The sequence below is a fragment of the Salmo salar genome, chromosome ssa13, assembly GCF_905237065.1.
Source record: "Salmo salar chromosome ssa13, Ssal_v3.1, whole genome shotgun sequence".
Taxonomy (NCBI): Eukaryota; Metazoa; Chordata; class Actinopteri; order Salmoniformes; family Salmonidae; genus Salmo; species Salmo salar.
The window spans coordinates 14,924,832-14,940,696 of NC_059454.1; the positions used below are offsets into that span (position 1 = coordinate 14,924,832).

The 15,865-nt window shown below is 43.2% G+C and overlaps 1 protein-coding gene across 1 annotated transcript; it reads left to right on the forward strand.

Moving 5' to 3' along the window:
• Positions 1-7,080: 7,080 nt before the first annotated feature.
• b4galt3 (UDP-Gal:betaGlcNAc beta 1,4- galactosyltransferase, polypeptide 3) lies at positions 7,081-14,650 on the forward strand. The gene is made up of 8 exons (XM_014134603.2): positions 7,081-7,431; positions 8,072-8,169; positions 8,389-8,945; positions 9,076-9,311; positions 9,391-9,581; positions 9,669-9,791; positions 10,289-10,393; positions 10,472-14,650. The coding sequence occupies exons 3-8, from the start codon at positions 8,669-8,671 to the stop codon at positions 10,875-10,877; spliced, it is 1,338 nt and encodes a 445-aa protein (XP_013990078.1). The 5' UTR covers positions 7,081-7,431; positions 8,072-8,169; positions 8,389-8,668; the 3' UTR covers positions 10,878-14,650.
• Positions 14,651-15,865: the final 1,215 nt, after the last annotated feature.

Genomic DNA, 15,865 nt, shown 5'->3' on the forward strand with positions numbered 1-15,865 from the left:
AAGAATCAGCCAAAACCTCAGAAAAAAAATGTGGACCTCCACAAGTCTGGTTCATCCTTGGGAGCAATTTCCAAATGCCTGAAGGTACCACGTTCATCTGTACAAACAATAGTACGCAAGTATAAACACCATGGGACCACGCTGCCGTCATACTGCTCGGGAAAGAGACGCGTTCTGTCTCCTAGAGATGAACGTACTTTGGTGTGAAAAGTGCAAATCAATCCCAGAACAACAGCAAAGGACTTTGTGAAGATGCTGGAGGAAACAGGTACAAAAGTATCTAAATCCACAGTAAAACGAGTCCTATATGAACATAAACTGAAAGGCTGCTCAGTAAGGAGGAAGCCACTGCACGGGGGTGGCAGCATCATGTTGTGGGGGTGCTTTGCTGCAGGAGGGACTGGTGCACCTCACAAAACAGATGGCATCATGAGGTAGGAAAATGATGTGGATATATTGAAGCAACATCTCAAGACATCAGTCAGGAAGTTAAAGCTTGGTCACAAATGGGTATTCCAAATGGACAATGACCCCAAGCATACTTCCAAAGTTGTGACAAAATGGCTTAAGGACAACAAAGTCAAGGAATTGGAGTGGCCATCACAAAGCCCTGACCTCAATCCCATAGAAAATTTGTGGGCAAAACTGAAAAAGCGTGTGCGAGCAAGGAGGCCTACAAACCTGACTCAGTTACACCAGCTCTGTCAGGAGGAATGGGCCAAAATTCCCCCAACTTATTGTATGAAGCTTGTGGAAGGCTACCCGAAACGTTTGACCCAAGTTAAACAATTTAAAGGCAATGCTACCAAATACTAATTGACTGTATGTAAAATTCTGACCCACTGGGGATGTGATGAAAGAAATAAAAGCTGAAATAAATCATTCTCTCTACTATTATTCTGACATTTCACATTCTTAAAATAAAGTGGTGATCCTAACTGACCAAATACAGGGATTTTTTACTAGGATTAAATGTCAGGAATTGTGAAAAACAGAGTTCAAATGTATTTGGCTAAGGTGTATGTAAACTTCCGACTTCAACTGTGTGTGTGTGTGTGTGTGTGTGTGTGTGTGTGTGTGTGTGTGTGTGTGTGTGTGTGTGTGTGTATATATATATATATATATACACACACTGTATATCCATTGATTCTTAAAGAATACAACTTAAAAATACCTCATGAGTTTAGTTCAACTGTCACACTCCATGATAACCCAAAATATATGCTTGTTTTTCTCCAATGTTTGTTAACATTGTAAATGTAAACAAACACTTTATAGTTTCATAACATGGTTAAAACAATTTTTATATCATGGATGGTCAGTCCTTGCATCCATAGCTCTGTCTATTAAATCTGAGAGTGCTTACATTTCTTCAGGCCCATCCTTCAGCTGTTTACCAACAACATGTAAATAGGACTTTTCAGTAGTGCTCAAAGCATGCCATTCCATGATCGCAGCATTTATTTTTCAACTCGAATCAATGAGCCCAATCAGTCCTCCATGACAACAAAATCATAAACAACAGAGTAGGGCTGGCTAATAAGTCCTTAGTTTGGGGGTTATGCTCAGGTAAAACAATATGGCTAATCTATACTTCCATATTTCCAAGTCCTATTCTTGAAGATCAAGGGGTATAACATTTATTGGAATGACTGGAATTCTGATAGACTTTGGTTTTTAATGTAAAGATCTAATTTAATCGTATTATTATATGTAGTAGAAAGCGATGGGTTAGAAGCCTACATAACCAGCCCATAAAGTAAAATGTAACATCCATATATGGCCAGCTTTAACATTGATTTATCCTGCAATAGATGTCAGTCAATTAGTAACATACATTTTTGTCTTCTTCTAATGCCTCTTAAGGGGAAAGTAATCTAAAAGTAACTGAATGTAATCAGATTACGTTACTGAGTTTGGGTAATCCCAAAAAATACATAACTGATTACAATTTTGGACAGGTAACTTAACTGTAACGGATTACATTTAGAAAGTAACCTAGCCAACCGTGCCGCGACATAGCCTATACTGTTGTCACCATATTAGCTATTTAAGATGGCGCCGACAGAGACGGTCACCTCGCTTCGAGTCCTTAGGAAACTATGCAGTATTTCGTTTTTTTATGTATTATTTCTTACATTGTTACCCCAGGAAATCTTAAGTTTTATTACATACAGCCAGGAAGAACTACTGGATATAAGAGTGACATCAATTTACCAACATTACAACCAGGAATACGACTTTCCAGAAGTGGATCCTCTGTGTGGACCACCACCAACGACAATGGATCTAATCCCAGAAGAGGACCAAAACAACGGCGCCACAGAAGGGGCAGATGGAGCGGCCTCCTGGTCAGGCTCCGTAGACGGGCACATCGCCCACCACTCCAGAGTATACTACTTGTCAATGTCCAGTCTCTTGACAGCAAGGTAGATGAAATTCGAGCAAGGGTTGCCTTCCAGAGAGACATCAGAGATTGTAACATTCTCTGTTTCACGGAAAGATGGTTCTCTTGGGATATGTTGTCGGAATCGATTCAGCCACTGGGCTTCTCCATGCATTGCATTGACAGAGATAAACACCTCTCTGGGAAGAGGAAGGGCAGGGTATATGCTTCATGATTAACGACTCATGGTGTAATCATAACAACATACAGGAACTCAAGTCCTCCTGCTCACCCGACCTAGAATTCCTTACAATCAAATGCCGGCCATATTACTCCCACGAGAATTCTCGTCAGTTATCGTCACAGCTGTGTACAAGCAGTCACTAAGACGGCCCTCAATGAACTTCAATGGACTCTATGTAAACTGGAAACCATATATCCATAGGCTGCATTTATTATAGCTGGGGATTTTAACAAAGCAAATTTGAGAACAAGGCTACCTAAATTCTATCAGCATATTCATTGCACTACGCGAGGGGGTAATACACTCAACCACTGCTACTCTAACTTCTGCGATGCATACAAAGACCCCACATACAAAGACCCCACCCTCCCTTCAGCAAATCCGACCATGACGCCATCTTGCTCCTACCGTCTTATAGGCAGAAACTCAAACAGAATGCACCAGTGACTAGAACCATTCATCGCTGGTCTGACCAATCGGAATCTACGCTTTAAGATTGTTTTGGTCACGTGGACTGGGATATCTTCAGGTCAGCCTCAGATAACAATATCGATCTATACGCTGACTCGGTGAGTGAGTTTATAAAGAAGTGCATTGGAGATGTTGTACCCACTGTGACAATTAAAACCTACCCTAACCAAAAACTTTGGATGGATGGCAGCATTTGCGCAAATTGAAAGTGCGAACCCCCGCATTTAACCATGGAAAGAGGTCTGGGAATATGGCTGAATATAAACAATGTAGTTATTCCCTCCACAAGGCAATCAAACATGCGAAATGCTGGTACAGGGACAAAGTGGAGTCGCAATTCAATGACTCAGACACGAGATGTATGTGGCAGAGTCTACAGGAAATCACGGACTACAAAAATAAAACCAGCCACGTCACGGACACCAACGTCACGCTTCCAGACAAACTAAACACCTTCTTTGCCCGCTTTGAGGATAATACAGTGCCACCGTCGCGGCCTGCTAACAAGGTCTGTGCCCCCCCTCTCCTTCTCCATGGACGACGTGAGTAAAACATTTAAACGTGTTAACCCTCGCAAGGCATCTGGCCCAGACGGCATCCATAGCCGTGTCCTCAGAGCATGTGCAGACCAGCTGGCTGGTGTGTTTACAGACATATTCAATCGCTCCCAATCACAGTCTGCTGTCCCCACATGCTTTAAGATGGCCACCATTGTTCCTGTACCCAAGAAGGCAAAGATAACTGAACTAAATTACTACTGTCCCGTAGCACACTCTTCTGTCATCATCAAGTGCTTTGAGAGACTAGTCAAGGATCATAATCACCTCTACCTTACCGGCCACCTTAGATCCACTTCAGTTTGCATACCGCCCCAACAGGTCCACAGACGATGCAATCGCCATCACACTGCACACTGCCCTATCCCATCTGGACAAGAGGAATACCTATGTAAGAATGCTGTTCATTGACTACAGCTCAGCATTCAACACCATAGTACCCTCCAAGCTCATCATCAAGCTGGAGGCCCTGGGTCTCAACGCCGCCCTGTGCAATTGGGTCCTGGATTTCCTGACGGGTCTCCCCCAGGTGGTGAACGTAGGTAACAACATCTCCACTTCGCTGACACTCAACACTTGGGCCCCACAAGGGTGCGTCCTCAGCCCCCTCCTGTATTCCCTGTTCACCCATGAATGAGTGGCCATGCACGTCTCCAACTCAATCATCAAGTTTTCAGACAACACAACAGTAGTGGGCTTGATTACGAACAATGACAAGACAGCCTACAGGGAGTAGGTGAGGGCACTCGGAGTGTGATGTCAGGAAAACAACCTCTCACTCAACGTCAACGAAACAAAGGAGATGAACGTGAACTTCAGGAAACAGCAGAGGGAGCACCCCTATCCACATCGAAGGGACAGCAGTGGAGAAGGTGGAACATTTTAAGTTCCTCGGCGTACACATCACAGACAAACTGAAATGGTCCACCCACACAGACAGTGAAGAAGGCGCAACAGCGCCTCTTCAATCTCAGGAGGCTTAAGAAATGTGGCTTGTCTCCCAAAACCCTGACAAACTTTTACAGATGCACAATCGAGAGCATCCTGTTGGGCTGTATCACAGCCTGGTATGGCAACTGCACCGCCCTCAATCCCAAGGCTCTACAGAGGGTGGTGCGGTCTGCACAACGCATCACCAGCGACAAACTACCTGCCCTCCATGACACCTACAGCACCCGATGTCACAGGAAGGAGAAAAAGATAATCAAGGACAACAACCACCCGAGCCACTGCCTGTTTACACTGCTACCATCCAGAAGGCGAGGTCAGTACAGGCGCATCAAAGCTGGGACCGAGAGACTGAAAAACAGCTTCTATCTCAAGGCCATCAGAACGCTAAACAGCAATCACTAACTCAGAGAGGCTGCTGCCTACATTGAGACCCAATCACTGGCCACTTGAATAAATGGATCACTAGTCACTTTAAACAATGCCACTTTAAATAATGCCACTTTAATAATGTTTACATATCTTACATTGCTCATATAATATGTATATACTGTATTTTATACCATCTATTGTACCTTGCCTATGCCGCTCGGCCATCACTCATCCATATATTTATATGTACATATTCTCATTCACCCCTTTAGATTTGTGTGTATTAGGTAGTTGTTGGGAAATTGTTAGATATTACTGCACTGTCGGAACTAGAAGCACAAGCATTTCGCTACACTCGAATTAACATCTGCTAACCATGTGTATGTGACCAATAAAATTTGATTTAATTTTAACATCATAGTCAACAAACTAGAACTGACTTGGAAGAGTTGCAGTGTTGGATAGCCTTAGCCAGCTAGCTAACATAAATAGCATTCATCTCCGGTTGAGTCAGGATGTTGAGTAGGCTAAATTATAGCTGCATTATCTAAGTAAGTGAAAGGTAAACTAAAAATACAACGAAATATGTCTCTTTCTCTCTCTCTCTGTTGCTTCTCCTTTATTTTTTAAGAAATTTATTTGTTCAAAACTGTTCAACTATTGTCTTTCTCTCTCTTTGAGTCAACTACTCACCACACTTTATACCCTGCACTGCGAGCTAACTGTAGCTTATGCTTTCAGTACTAAATTCATTCTCTGATCCTTTGATTGGGTGGACAACATGTCAGTTCATGCTGCAAGAGCTCTGATAGGTTGGAGGATGTCCTCCAGAAGTCGTCATAATTACTGTGTTATTCTATGGAAGGGGGTGAGAACCATCCCAATAGGCATATACGTCAGTTCAACGTCTAATTTGATTTACATTTGGTTGCATTGTCAACTAACGTGAAATTAACCAAAATGTTAAAAGATGGGTGGATAATAGATGAAATTCCCTTATTTTGATGGCTTTTTGCAAATCCAATCAGCTTTACATGTTGATTCGATGTCATCACATAGAATTTTGTTGTTGAAATGACATGAAATAACGTTAATTCAACCACTTTTTGCCCAGTGGGATGAGCCTAACACGGAACCCAATCCGGCTGCACGTGTGCGCCATCATGCATACATTTATTTTGTCCCCTACACCAAACGCGATCATGACACGCAGGTTAAAATATCAAAACAAACTCTGAACCAATTATATTAATTTGGGGACAGGTCGAAAAGCATTAAGCCTATATGGCAATTTAGCTAGTTAGCTTGCACTTGCTAGCTAATTTGTCCTATTTAGCTAGCTTGCTGTTGATAGCTAATTTGTCCTGGGATATAAACATTGGGTTGTTATTTTACTTGAAATGCACAAGGTCCTCTACTCCGCCAATAAATCCACACATAAATGGGTCAACCGAATGTTTCTAGTCATCGCTCTTCCTTCCAGGCTTTGTCTTCTCTTGACTTTATATTGCGATTGGCAACTTTCATAAATTAGGTGCATTACCACCACTGACTTCGTTCCTCTTTCAGTCACTCACGTGGGTATAACCAATGAGGAGATGGCACGTGGGTACTGCTTCTATAAACCAATGAGGAGATGGGAGAGGCAGGACTTGCAGCGCGATCTGCGTCAGAAATAGAACTGATTTCTATTTTAGCCCTTGGCAACTCAGACGCTCGTTGGCGTGCAATAATTGAATAACATGGATTTCTACATTTACTTTGCAACGCTCGTGTCGTGTGGTCAGCCTATGACCGTTTTTTTTATTGTATTAAAGGACTGAAAATAGCTGTGCTCTGGCTACACCATAGTGATACCCAGAGGGTGCTGTTGAGGCTACTGAAGACCATTGCAAAACAGTGTTTCAGTTATTTGGTGGCGTGAATATATTTAATATAGTTATCAAAAAAATAGAACTTCTATCATGTTTCACTATTTTAATTTGGTCCTTCCCTTCCTCCACTGCTATATAATCACTTATGTGTGTTTCACAATACAATCTCAACTAGTGTGTGTACGAGAGAGAGAGAGAGAGAGAGAGAGAGAGGGTTTCTGCACTTGAACATGTTCAATTTGCCCGGCAAAATACGTCATGTTCGCTTTACCCCTCTACATGCCTGCCTGTCGTAGCGGCAGCGCTGTAGCCTACTGAGAACGGGGATGAGAGATGAACCGCAGTTTATATGTTGATATCTGTTGGATGCTGCTGCAGCGACGGCCTTCCGTGTTTAGTCCATGCGGAACAGTGCTTTCTAAACGGCTAGTAGAGGATTTCGACCTGGATCAAATAGATTAGGAAGCGGACTCACCCAGAAACATCCACCCATACCATCGAATGTGTTGATCACAGTGCGGCCCAGTTGTCCTAATTCGAAGCCGGGGGCTAGATTTGGAACGTCGCAGGAACATGGAGGTGAGACGACGGGTGTGACAAGGGAGTTTTGCCCTAGAAATTAATGTTGCAGACATACGGATCTAACGCGAGAATGGCCTATAATTAAGAAGGAACGCAATGATCTAGAGATATAGAATGATGTTTAGCTAGGTGAACAGATTATCACGAAAAATATTAGGCCTAGACTTCATGAATTATTATTATTAATACAACAATTATTATTAGTCATGTTGACAGCTTGTACACCCTATTCTGGAGATAAAATGGACATGGATTTGATACGGACATTATGTTTCACCTAATATGGACGCATCAATTTACACATTTCAGTCTGTTTTGAAAGTAATTGTTTATGGTATCATTGGATCTTATATGATCTTATATTTGTCTCATATAGAAAATCTAACTGAAATGGGCAGAAGACCAGAACGTAATAGCCTAAAAACTCGTTGGGACTTGTCGTAGCCTACTGTTGCTAGGAATGCTGTTATAGTTAGTTCCTACATTTTTCATGTAGCAACTGAACCGTTGGAGTCATACTGTAGCCTCATTTAAGAATAACATGTGAGTCTACAGGCTTCCTATTCAGATATGAAATCAGTCAGTCAGTCCTGCAGTCATGGTAGGCTACTACCTGGTGCTTTCTCTTCTTCATAAGGAACTATGAGGGGAGGAGGAGAAGGAGAGAGGGAGAGCAGACTCTCTGCTGGAGGCCAGATTCTGATATCATCTAGTTGGGACTACAGCAGAACACAGGTACACTCACACACGCTGACGGTTTCTCAGGGAGAGATGGGATATGCAAAAAACACATTTCTAATTCACACATTAGTACACGTGGGAAATAGGACAAATGTAAGCACCCACAAAGTTATTATTATCATATATATACACACACACACACACTGTAGTAGCTATGTCATTGTTTTTGTGTAACAGTATACAATGTTGAGTGTTGTTCCCTGTCTTTTACAGTGACTTGTCAGATGTTGAAGCGATGGCCATGTGGACTGAGCTATAGCGCTGCAACATTCATACACATAGATGCCCCCCTCCTAACCCCCTGAGCCCCCTACAGCCTCCCCACCCTCCCTCTGTCTCTCCTCCATCTCTCCTTCCTCTGTCATCCCTCTACCCCCTCTGATCCCAGCCTCTTTCTGATCTAATTGTCTCTCACTTTCTTCTTCTCTCACCTTTTCTCTGCATCTCTCTTTTTCTCTCCATCACCCCCTCTCTCTCTCTCCCTCCCTCCATCATGGCGTGTTGTGGTCGCTCTCTTGACTCCCCCTGTACCCTGGCCCTATTGGTGGGCTTCCAGTTTGCCTTTGTGGTCTACTTCTCCCTGGGGGGCTTCAGGGGGCTGGTGTCCGTACTGGTCCATTCTGAGCAGCCTGAGTTTGACTACTCCCGCCCCCACGACGTGTACACCAACCTCAGCCACCTGGGGGCGCCACCAGCCCCCCACATAGGCACCGGACCACCAGGGACAGGGGCTCAGCTGAAGGACTGCAAGGTGCCCTCACCACTACTGGGTAAATATACGTGTGTGAGAGGGAGAACCACTCCATCATGTTGTAAGGCATTATGTACTGTATGAATAATCAAGGTTTCCTACATAATGCGATACATCTCCCCTCCTCTACCTCTCTCTGTCTTCTCTAGTCGGTCCTGTGTCTGTGCGTCTGTCCTCGCCTCTCTCTCTGGAGGAGATCAGGGAGAGGAACCCGTTGGTGTTACCGGGAGGCCGGTACAGCCCCCCAGACTGCGAGCCGTGCCACCACACGGCCATCGTGGTGCCGTACCGTAACCGCCAGACTCACCTCCGAGCCCTACTCTACCACCTCCACCCCTTCCTACAGAGACAACAGATTCACTACAGTATCTACATAGTCCAGCAGGTGTCTTTCTCTCTCTCGCGCGCTTTCTCTCTCTCGCTTACTTTCTTTCTCTCTCTGATCGCTGTATTTTCTTTTGCAGTGGGGTAACTCTACATTTAACCGGGCTAAGCTGTTGAATGTTGGGGTCCGCGAGGCACTGAGAGACGAGGACTGGGGGTGTATCTTCCTACACGATGTAGATCTTCTGCCTGAAAACGACCACAACACCTACACCTGTCACAATCAGTTCCCCACACACCTCTCTGTGGCCATGGACAAGTTCAGATACAGGTATGTGTGTGTTTATGAAGAGTATCAGTGTCTGTATGTCAAGTGTCATCTGAGGTTCTGGCATCTTCTGGTATTTGTCCCACCCAGGTTGCCGTACCCCCAGTATTTTGGAGGGGTATCTGCAGTCACACCTGAGCAGTACATGAAGATGAACGGATTCCCCAACAGCTATTGGGGCTGGGGTGGGGAGGACGACGACATCGCTGCCAGGTGAGTAGGGCGAGGGGCTGGGAGGGACAACCACATGTGACTATACCAGTGAATTCCTTGAAAGATGTCTCTCTTGTCTGTATCTCTCTCTTCATTAGCTATTTGTCTTCACGTGTTTAATTTCTACCTCTGTCATAATATCCTGTTCATCTCCATTCTCACTGCCGTTGCTTTGCTGTGTCTCTCCCCACAGTTCATGTTTGGAGCTCAGTAAGTATCCTTGCCAGCTTGTTGGGCAGTTTGCTTGGTAGATTTCCTCCCCATTAGTTTGTTTAGTTCAGGTGGATGTGTGAAAACCCATACTCTGTCCCATAGAGGGCCAATGGACCAGTATGATAGTGGATTACACACCTCATTAGTAGGCCCCAGAGTTGTTCCTAGTGAGGTCAATTGGTCAGGGAAAACTTGAGACGCTACCTTATCTAGTCCTGTGCTGTCTTTCAGTTATTTCACTCAAATCAACATATTCATTCTTCCTGTGTTGCGGTCTGTCTCAGAGTGCGTCTGTCTGGGATGAAGATAGTGCGCCCTCCAGTGGCCATCGGACATTACAAGATGATCAAGCATAAAGGAGACAGGGGCAACGAGCAGAATCCACGCAGGTACACACACGCACACACACACACACACACACACACGCCTTATTGACTCATCTCTCTCCCCCCCTGTCCCCTCCACAGGTTTGACCTTCTGAAACGGACCAGGCTCAACTGGCATTCTGATGGTCTGAACTCTCTGACCTACGAGCTGTTATCCAAAGAGCTGCAGCCTCTCTACACCAACCTGACGGTCGACATCGGGGACGACCCTCGGCTGCCCCAGAGGAAAGCCACGCCTCCTATGCCCAAACGTGAGGTGAAGGGGGATGAATTACCTCCCCTTGTGCCATGGAGCAAACATGGATCAAAGAGGAGGGGAGACACACCCCTTGCAGCCGAACATGACGTAAAGGGGGAGGGGCAAGCCGTTAAAGTGGGTGTGGTTACAGCTGTGACTACGGCTAAACCTAAAGCTGACAAGGTAGACCACGCCCAGTCGAAGACAGTGCATCAGACTGTAGATGAGAGGGCGGGTGTGGTAAAGTAGGAAGAAGTCTGGGCTGGAAATATGGGGTGCATCTCATTGGTCTAAAGCTGCCCCCTCTCCTCTTCTTCTCTCCTGCATCTGAAAATACAGGATGGGTGTTAGCAATGTGGAGGATGTTACTGTCCTGTCCAGTTCTACCACATCAGTGCAGATGAAGGAAAGGACATGATGAGAGGAAGCCATTTTAGACTATTGAGATGCACACTAAAATGAAACACCTTCTGTTCCTGGACTGTTCCCTATAAGGGGACCAGTAAAGCTAGCTATGTCCGTGAAACTGTAGATATTGTGAAGCATAGGGCTTAGGCTACAGCCAACTCAAACCCTTCTGAATGTGACTCACCTCCGGCGACAGTCACGGTATTCAAACAACCTCTCCACCCTTCCTCTCTCAGAAGACTGTTATTACCAGTTGGTTTCATTGGTTCTCAAACCTCTCTTCGGGGATCCCCAGACGTTTCACAGTTTTGTTGTAGCCCTAAGTTAGCTCACCTGATTCCAGTAGTCAACGGCTTGATGAGCTACTGAATCAGGTGTGCTAGTTCTGGAATAGTTCCAATACATGGGGGTCCCTGAGGAGAGGTTTGAGAACCACTGAACCAGACAACTGGTATGTGAAGGGTGTTGTAGTCTTCTGAGAGAGGAAGGGTGGAGAGGTTTTTGAACCACTGGTCTGATGGACAGGTAACATCATGTGTGGTGAACATTAATTCTGAAGAGAGAGATTGTGACATCAGCATTTAATCAAACCCAATTGAAACTCCGGAGTTCCTTTTTTTCAGCCAATGGGATGCCAGATCTTGTGAGCAACCAATCCGCTGCCAACCCACTGCTGCTCTCAGCCAATCATCTCCTAGTTGACTTCTGGCTTCAGCCTATCCACTCCCAGAAACTGCTGCTGTTGGTCTGCCCTATTGTGTGGGTCAGTGTTTCTGTGCCTTCTCTCTTCTATTGCTCTTTTATGGAGTGGGACAAAGTTGTCCCTAGACGCTGATCTGGGGTCAGTTTTCTGTTGTCCCTGTTATGGTTAAGTATATTAGGATTGGGTCAGGGTAAACTGATGCTAAGTCTGTATGTACAGGCAACTTCTTCTCCGAGCACCATTTTATATCCGTTTGCCCGATCAGTGCTTTCACACTCCAGACGTATCAGATGACTGTAGGATTTATATTTATATAGAGATGTTTGTTTACTTTGAGTCGGGTGCCTCTTGATTGTGTATTTGGGTTTAGAGACAATCTAATCTAAGGGTAAAAACGTAAACTGTGTTACTAATCACTTCACATAGAGAAAGAAATCTCTACGTAAAGGGAAGTTAAGTATTCTATGCCTCAAATACCATAGACTTGGTTCTATAGTTTGTTATCTAGTTTGAATATACTGTCTTTAAGTGAGTGGACTTATGTCCATCCAGACCAGAATCCCTCATAGCCATCCATGTTGATTTCATATCAGCCATTTGGAATGTACTGCACATACATTACTAGTTTACTGTAATCCAAAAACGATAACATATGTTTTAGTGAGGGGAGGATCTGGAGCCAGTTTGTAGGAGGAGCTATACCTGTACTGTATTTCCTGCTGTGATGTGATTGGATAAAGGAGTGTGTCTGGGGGGCTCTGAAGATTCTCCTGTATAGGACATAGGGTTTCATTAGAGAGATGCTCACTTCAAGCTTTTATGCTGTTCATGAATTGATAGAATTTTTTTTTATATTCAGATCCACATTAGCTGTTGAAGAATCAGCAACTATTCTTCTTGGGGTCCACACAAAACATAGAACATGACAAAATACAGGTTACTTATGGACAAGAACAGCAACACAAACAATACGAGTAAATGAATAATACTAATCTTAAACATTCAAGAATATGTGTTTTGAATGTTTTTTTTCCTTCATGATTTATTTCACTTAACTACTGTGTTACTGATGCTAATTTGAATGTATTTTATTTATTAAACTACTGTTAGGATTTGGGTTTTACCCGTTAAGCTTACTTACAGCAGTGAGTATTTACTCAAGAGGAGCATTCCATAGCATCAACAATGCCTCATATCAGAATGTAGACCAGCCTTTTAACGTGAAAGAAAGGGTGGTTCATATTATCCATGTAGTTGTCATGGTTACTAGCACTGTGCTGAACTTATATGACGGACTTAAAGTTCCAAACCTTGCAGATACTGTAGAAATTAGATTTAGAATGAAAACAATTGAATTCTTTATCAGGTAGAACAGCTAATTTGATATATTCTATATTTCTATTTCTGTCTTCTACATTCTAAACATTATGCCTCAATAAGCCCCATGTTTTAAAGAATGGAATGCTGTAGGCGACCCTGTTCCTGGAGTGCTGCAGGTACTGCAAGGTTTTGTTCCAACTAGTCACCACACATGACCAACTGAGCCATGCAGCACTCCAGGACCAGGTTTTCCTTCCCCTGCTGTAGTCTATGTACTGTATGTCTCTGATTCAGTGTACAGCATATCATGCATATATGCCCTCTTGCAGTCTGAATCTGTCTGGGAGAGAGATTTACTTTTTTACGGCCGTGATTGGGAGTTCCATAGGGCGGCGCACAATTGGCCCAGCGTCGTTAGGGTTTGGCCGGGGTAGGCCGTCATTGTAAATAAGAATTTGTTCTTAACTGACTTGCCTAGTTAAATAAAGGTTAAAGGTTAAATTAAGGTTCAATTAAAATAATATATTATATATATATATATATCTTTATAAAGAATAGTTACCTGGGTGCTTTCTAATAGAGGAGGGAGGGAGGGTATGGGAATCAAGGCCTCTGACTGTACAGTAGGAATATTAATCAATACTGTCAATCATTATCTGCACCTTGTACCCAATTAAATCGTTCCAATGAGGATGATGAAATGCTACCCCCATCTTTGAGGTCACCTTTTTAACTCATGTGTGTGAGATATTTTAGAGAGTTAGAGAAAGAGAATAGTATTTTGACTTTAGATTCACTACACAGGTGGCATTCCAGTGAAACTACTGTATACCCACTATAACCAAACACTACTTCATGGTGGTGATGGTGATGATGCCATCCACTATTAATCAATTGTAAATTATCATCCATAGGATATATCTGCAGTCATATTAACACAGCTCTTCATAGGGACATAACCCACTAGCATGTATCATCGGAGACAGTGTGTACCTGGAAATCATTCTATATTTAATAAAATAGCTAGTTTTCTATCAGATGTTTGGTGTAAATGCAGGGGAAATAGTATAGACTACTATAGGCAATCTATTGTAACTTTAATGTAGTCACATGCTTTTGACGTTTATTTCTAAAACATGCTTTTTACTTTTTCAATCATGATCAGTTCGGTGTGTTGATTTCCATACTGATAGCTGTGTGGTAACATACTGTATTGAAAAGTGTTAGAATATTATTGTAGTTTTAAGTGGATATGAATTATATCACTTGGACTGGGAGTTGAATGGAAGGTTATGACATGTGCTTTAGTCACTGTATTGAGTTTCTAACCTGATTTCCACCTTCAGATTAAAATGGACTATCATATTTAGAGGAAATGGTCACTGGACATCTCTAGTCCTCTGGGGTTGCCGTGTCTGCTGAGCTGGGTTGTGTTTGGGAGTGAGAGGGGGGAGATGAGGAGAGACTAGTGGAGAGGCCAGCAGAGATGGCACCCTAGAGAAATAGGGGGTTATTCTTTGGGCCATGTTGTGGAGTGTTGTGTTTCATGACTACACAGAGAAAACATACCAATAAAACACATTCAAAAGCAGACTTGCCTGCTGTCTTTTCTGTATTTAATGGAGGATGATTTGAATAGGTTGTTAGTGTAATGGCTAATGGACACTTAGGACATAGGGAATGTTTTGTCACCCCATCAGAGAAACATACAGTACAAGCATATCATATACACATCAAACCATTACATCACTCTTAATGCTATGGCAATCCTGAATGTTCTATCACACAACATAAGTGGGGGATTATAGAGCGAGCCATGAGATCATACTTATAAATAGATCATGACTCCTGTTAATGTTCGATCTGTTTTCTAATCTCTGATTCAGAGGCATCGGAGTGGGTGTCGGGGGGAGCTGTAGTAGAACTGAACAGCCATGAAATAAATACATACAGTATCTCAGCGGAATCACATGCCTTTGGTCAGAAGTAGTGTACTGGATGGGGAATAGGGTGTGATTTAAGACAGTCAAAGTAATGTTCTGTGGTAGGCTATAAATCCATAATGTACAAGGTCTGTACACAGACGTCATACGGTATGCAGAAGGTTCCATACACACTGAATTTATTGGGACCAGCCATTGCATTGATGTAACTCCCATTGAACAACTGAGTCTCACAATCTGGCGTAGAGTCAATACAAAATCTTGGTGGAAACCATGAACAAAAAAAATGGGCAGGGACCATTTACTGGCTGTGTTTTCCCAGCTAAATATAGTTGGTTCACAGAAAATGTCTGAAAGGCAAGATATAACTCTTTTCTTGTGTGCCGTAGGCTGTACACGGTGGCAGTTGGAAGAGACTAACCTTCTTCTTACCAATGTTTGTCCATTTCTGTAGCATTCATAAAAAAAACTCCTTCCAAATAAATACCCTCTAGGAACAGCGGAGCCTGGGATTTAGATCAAGATTATACTGAGGTGATGTCACAGACAGAGGCCACCAGGAAGGAGACATTTCAAATGATCTTCTATTTCACGAGGAATAAAAACCATTTCAATGGCTACATTTCAAATGATTGTCAGAAGTGTAGAGAGGAGTAGGCAGTTGCAGGTTTAGAACTACAGAGTTTATTAAAGCACTATATATATATATATATGCGGGATGAAACCCAAAGTGCAAAATAATAAAGTACTCAGGAAATCGTAGGAGCGCTTCCTCTCAAGAAAACAAGCAACATTTACAATGACCGACAAAGACAAATGACAGAGGGAGTATTTATACAGTGATAGAGTGGGGATTGGAACCA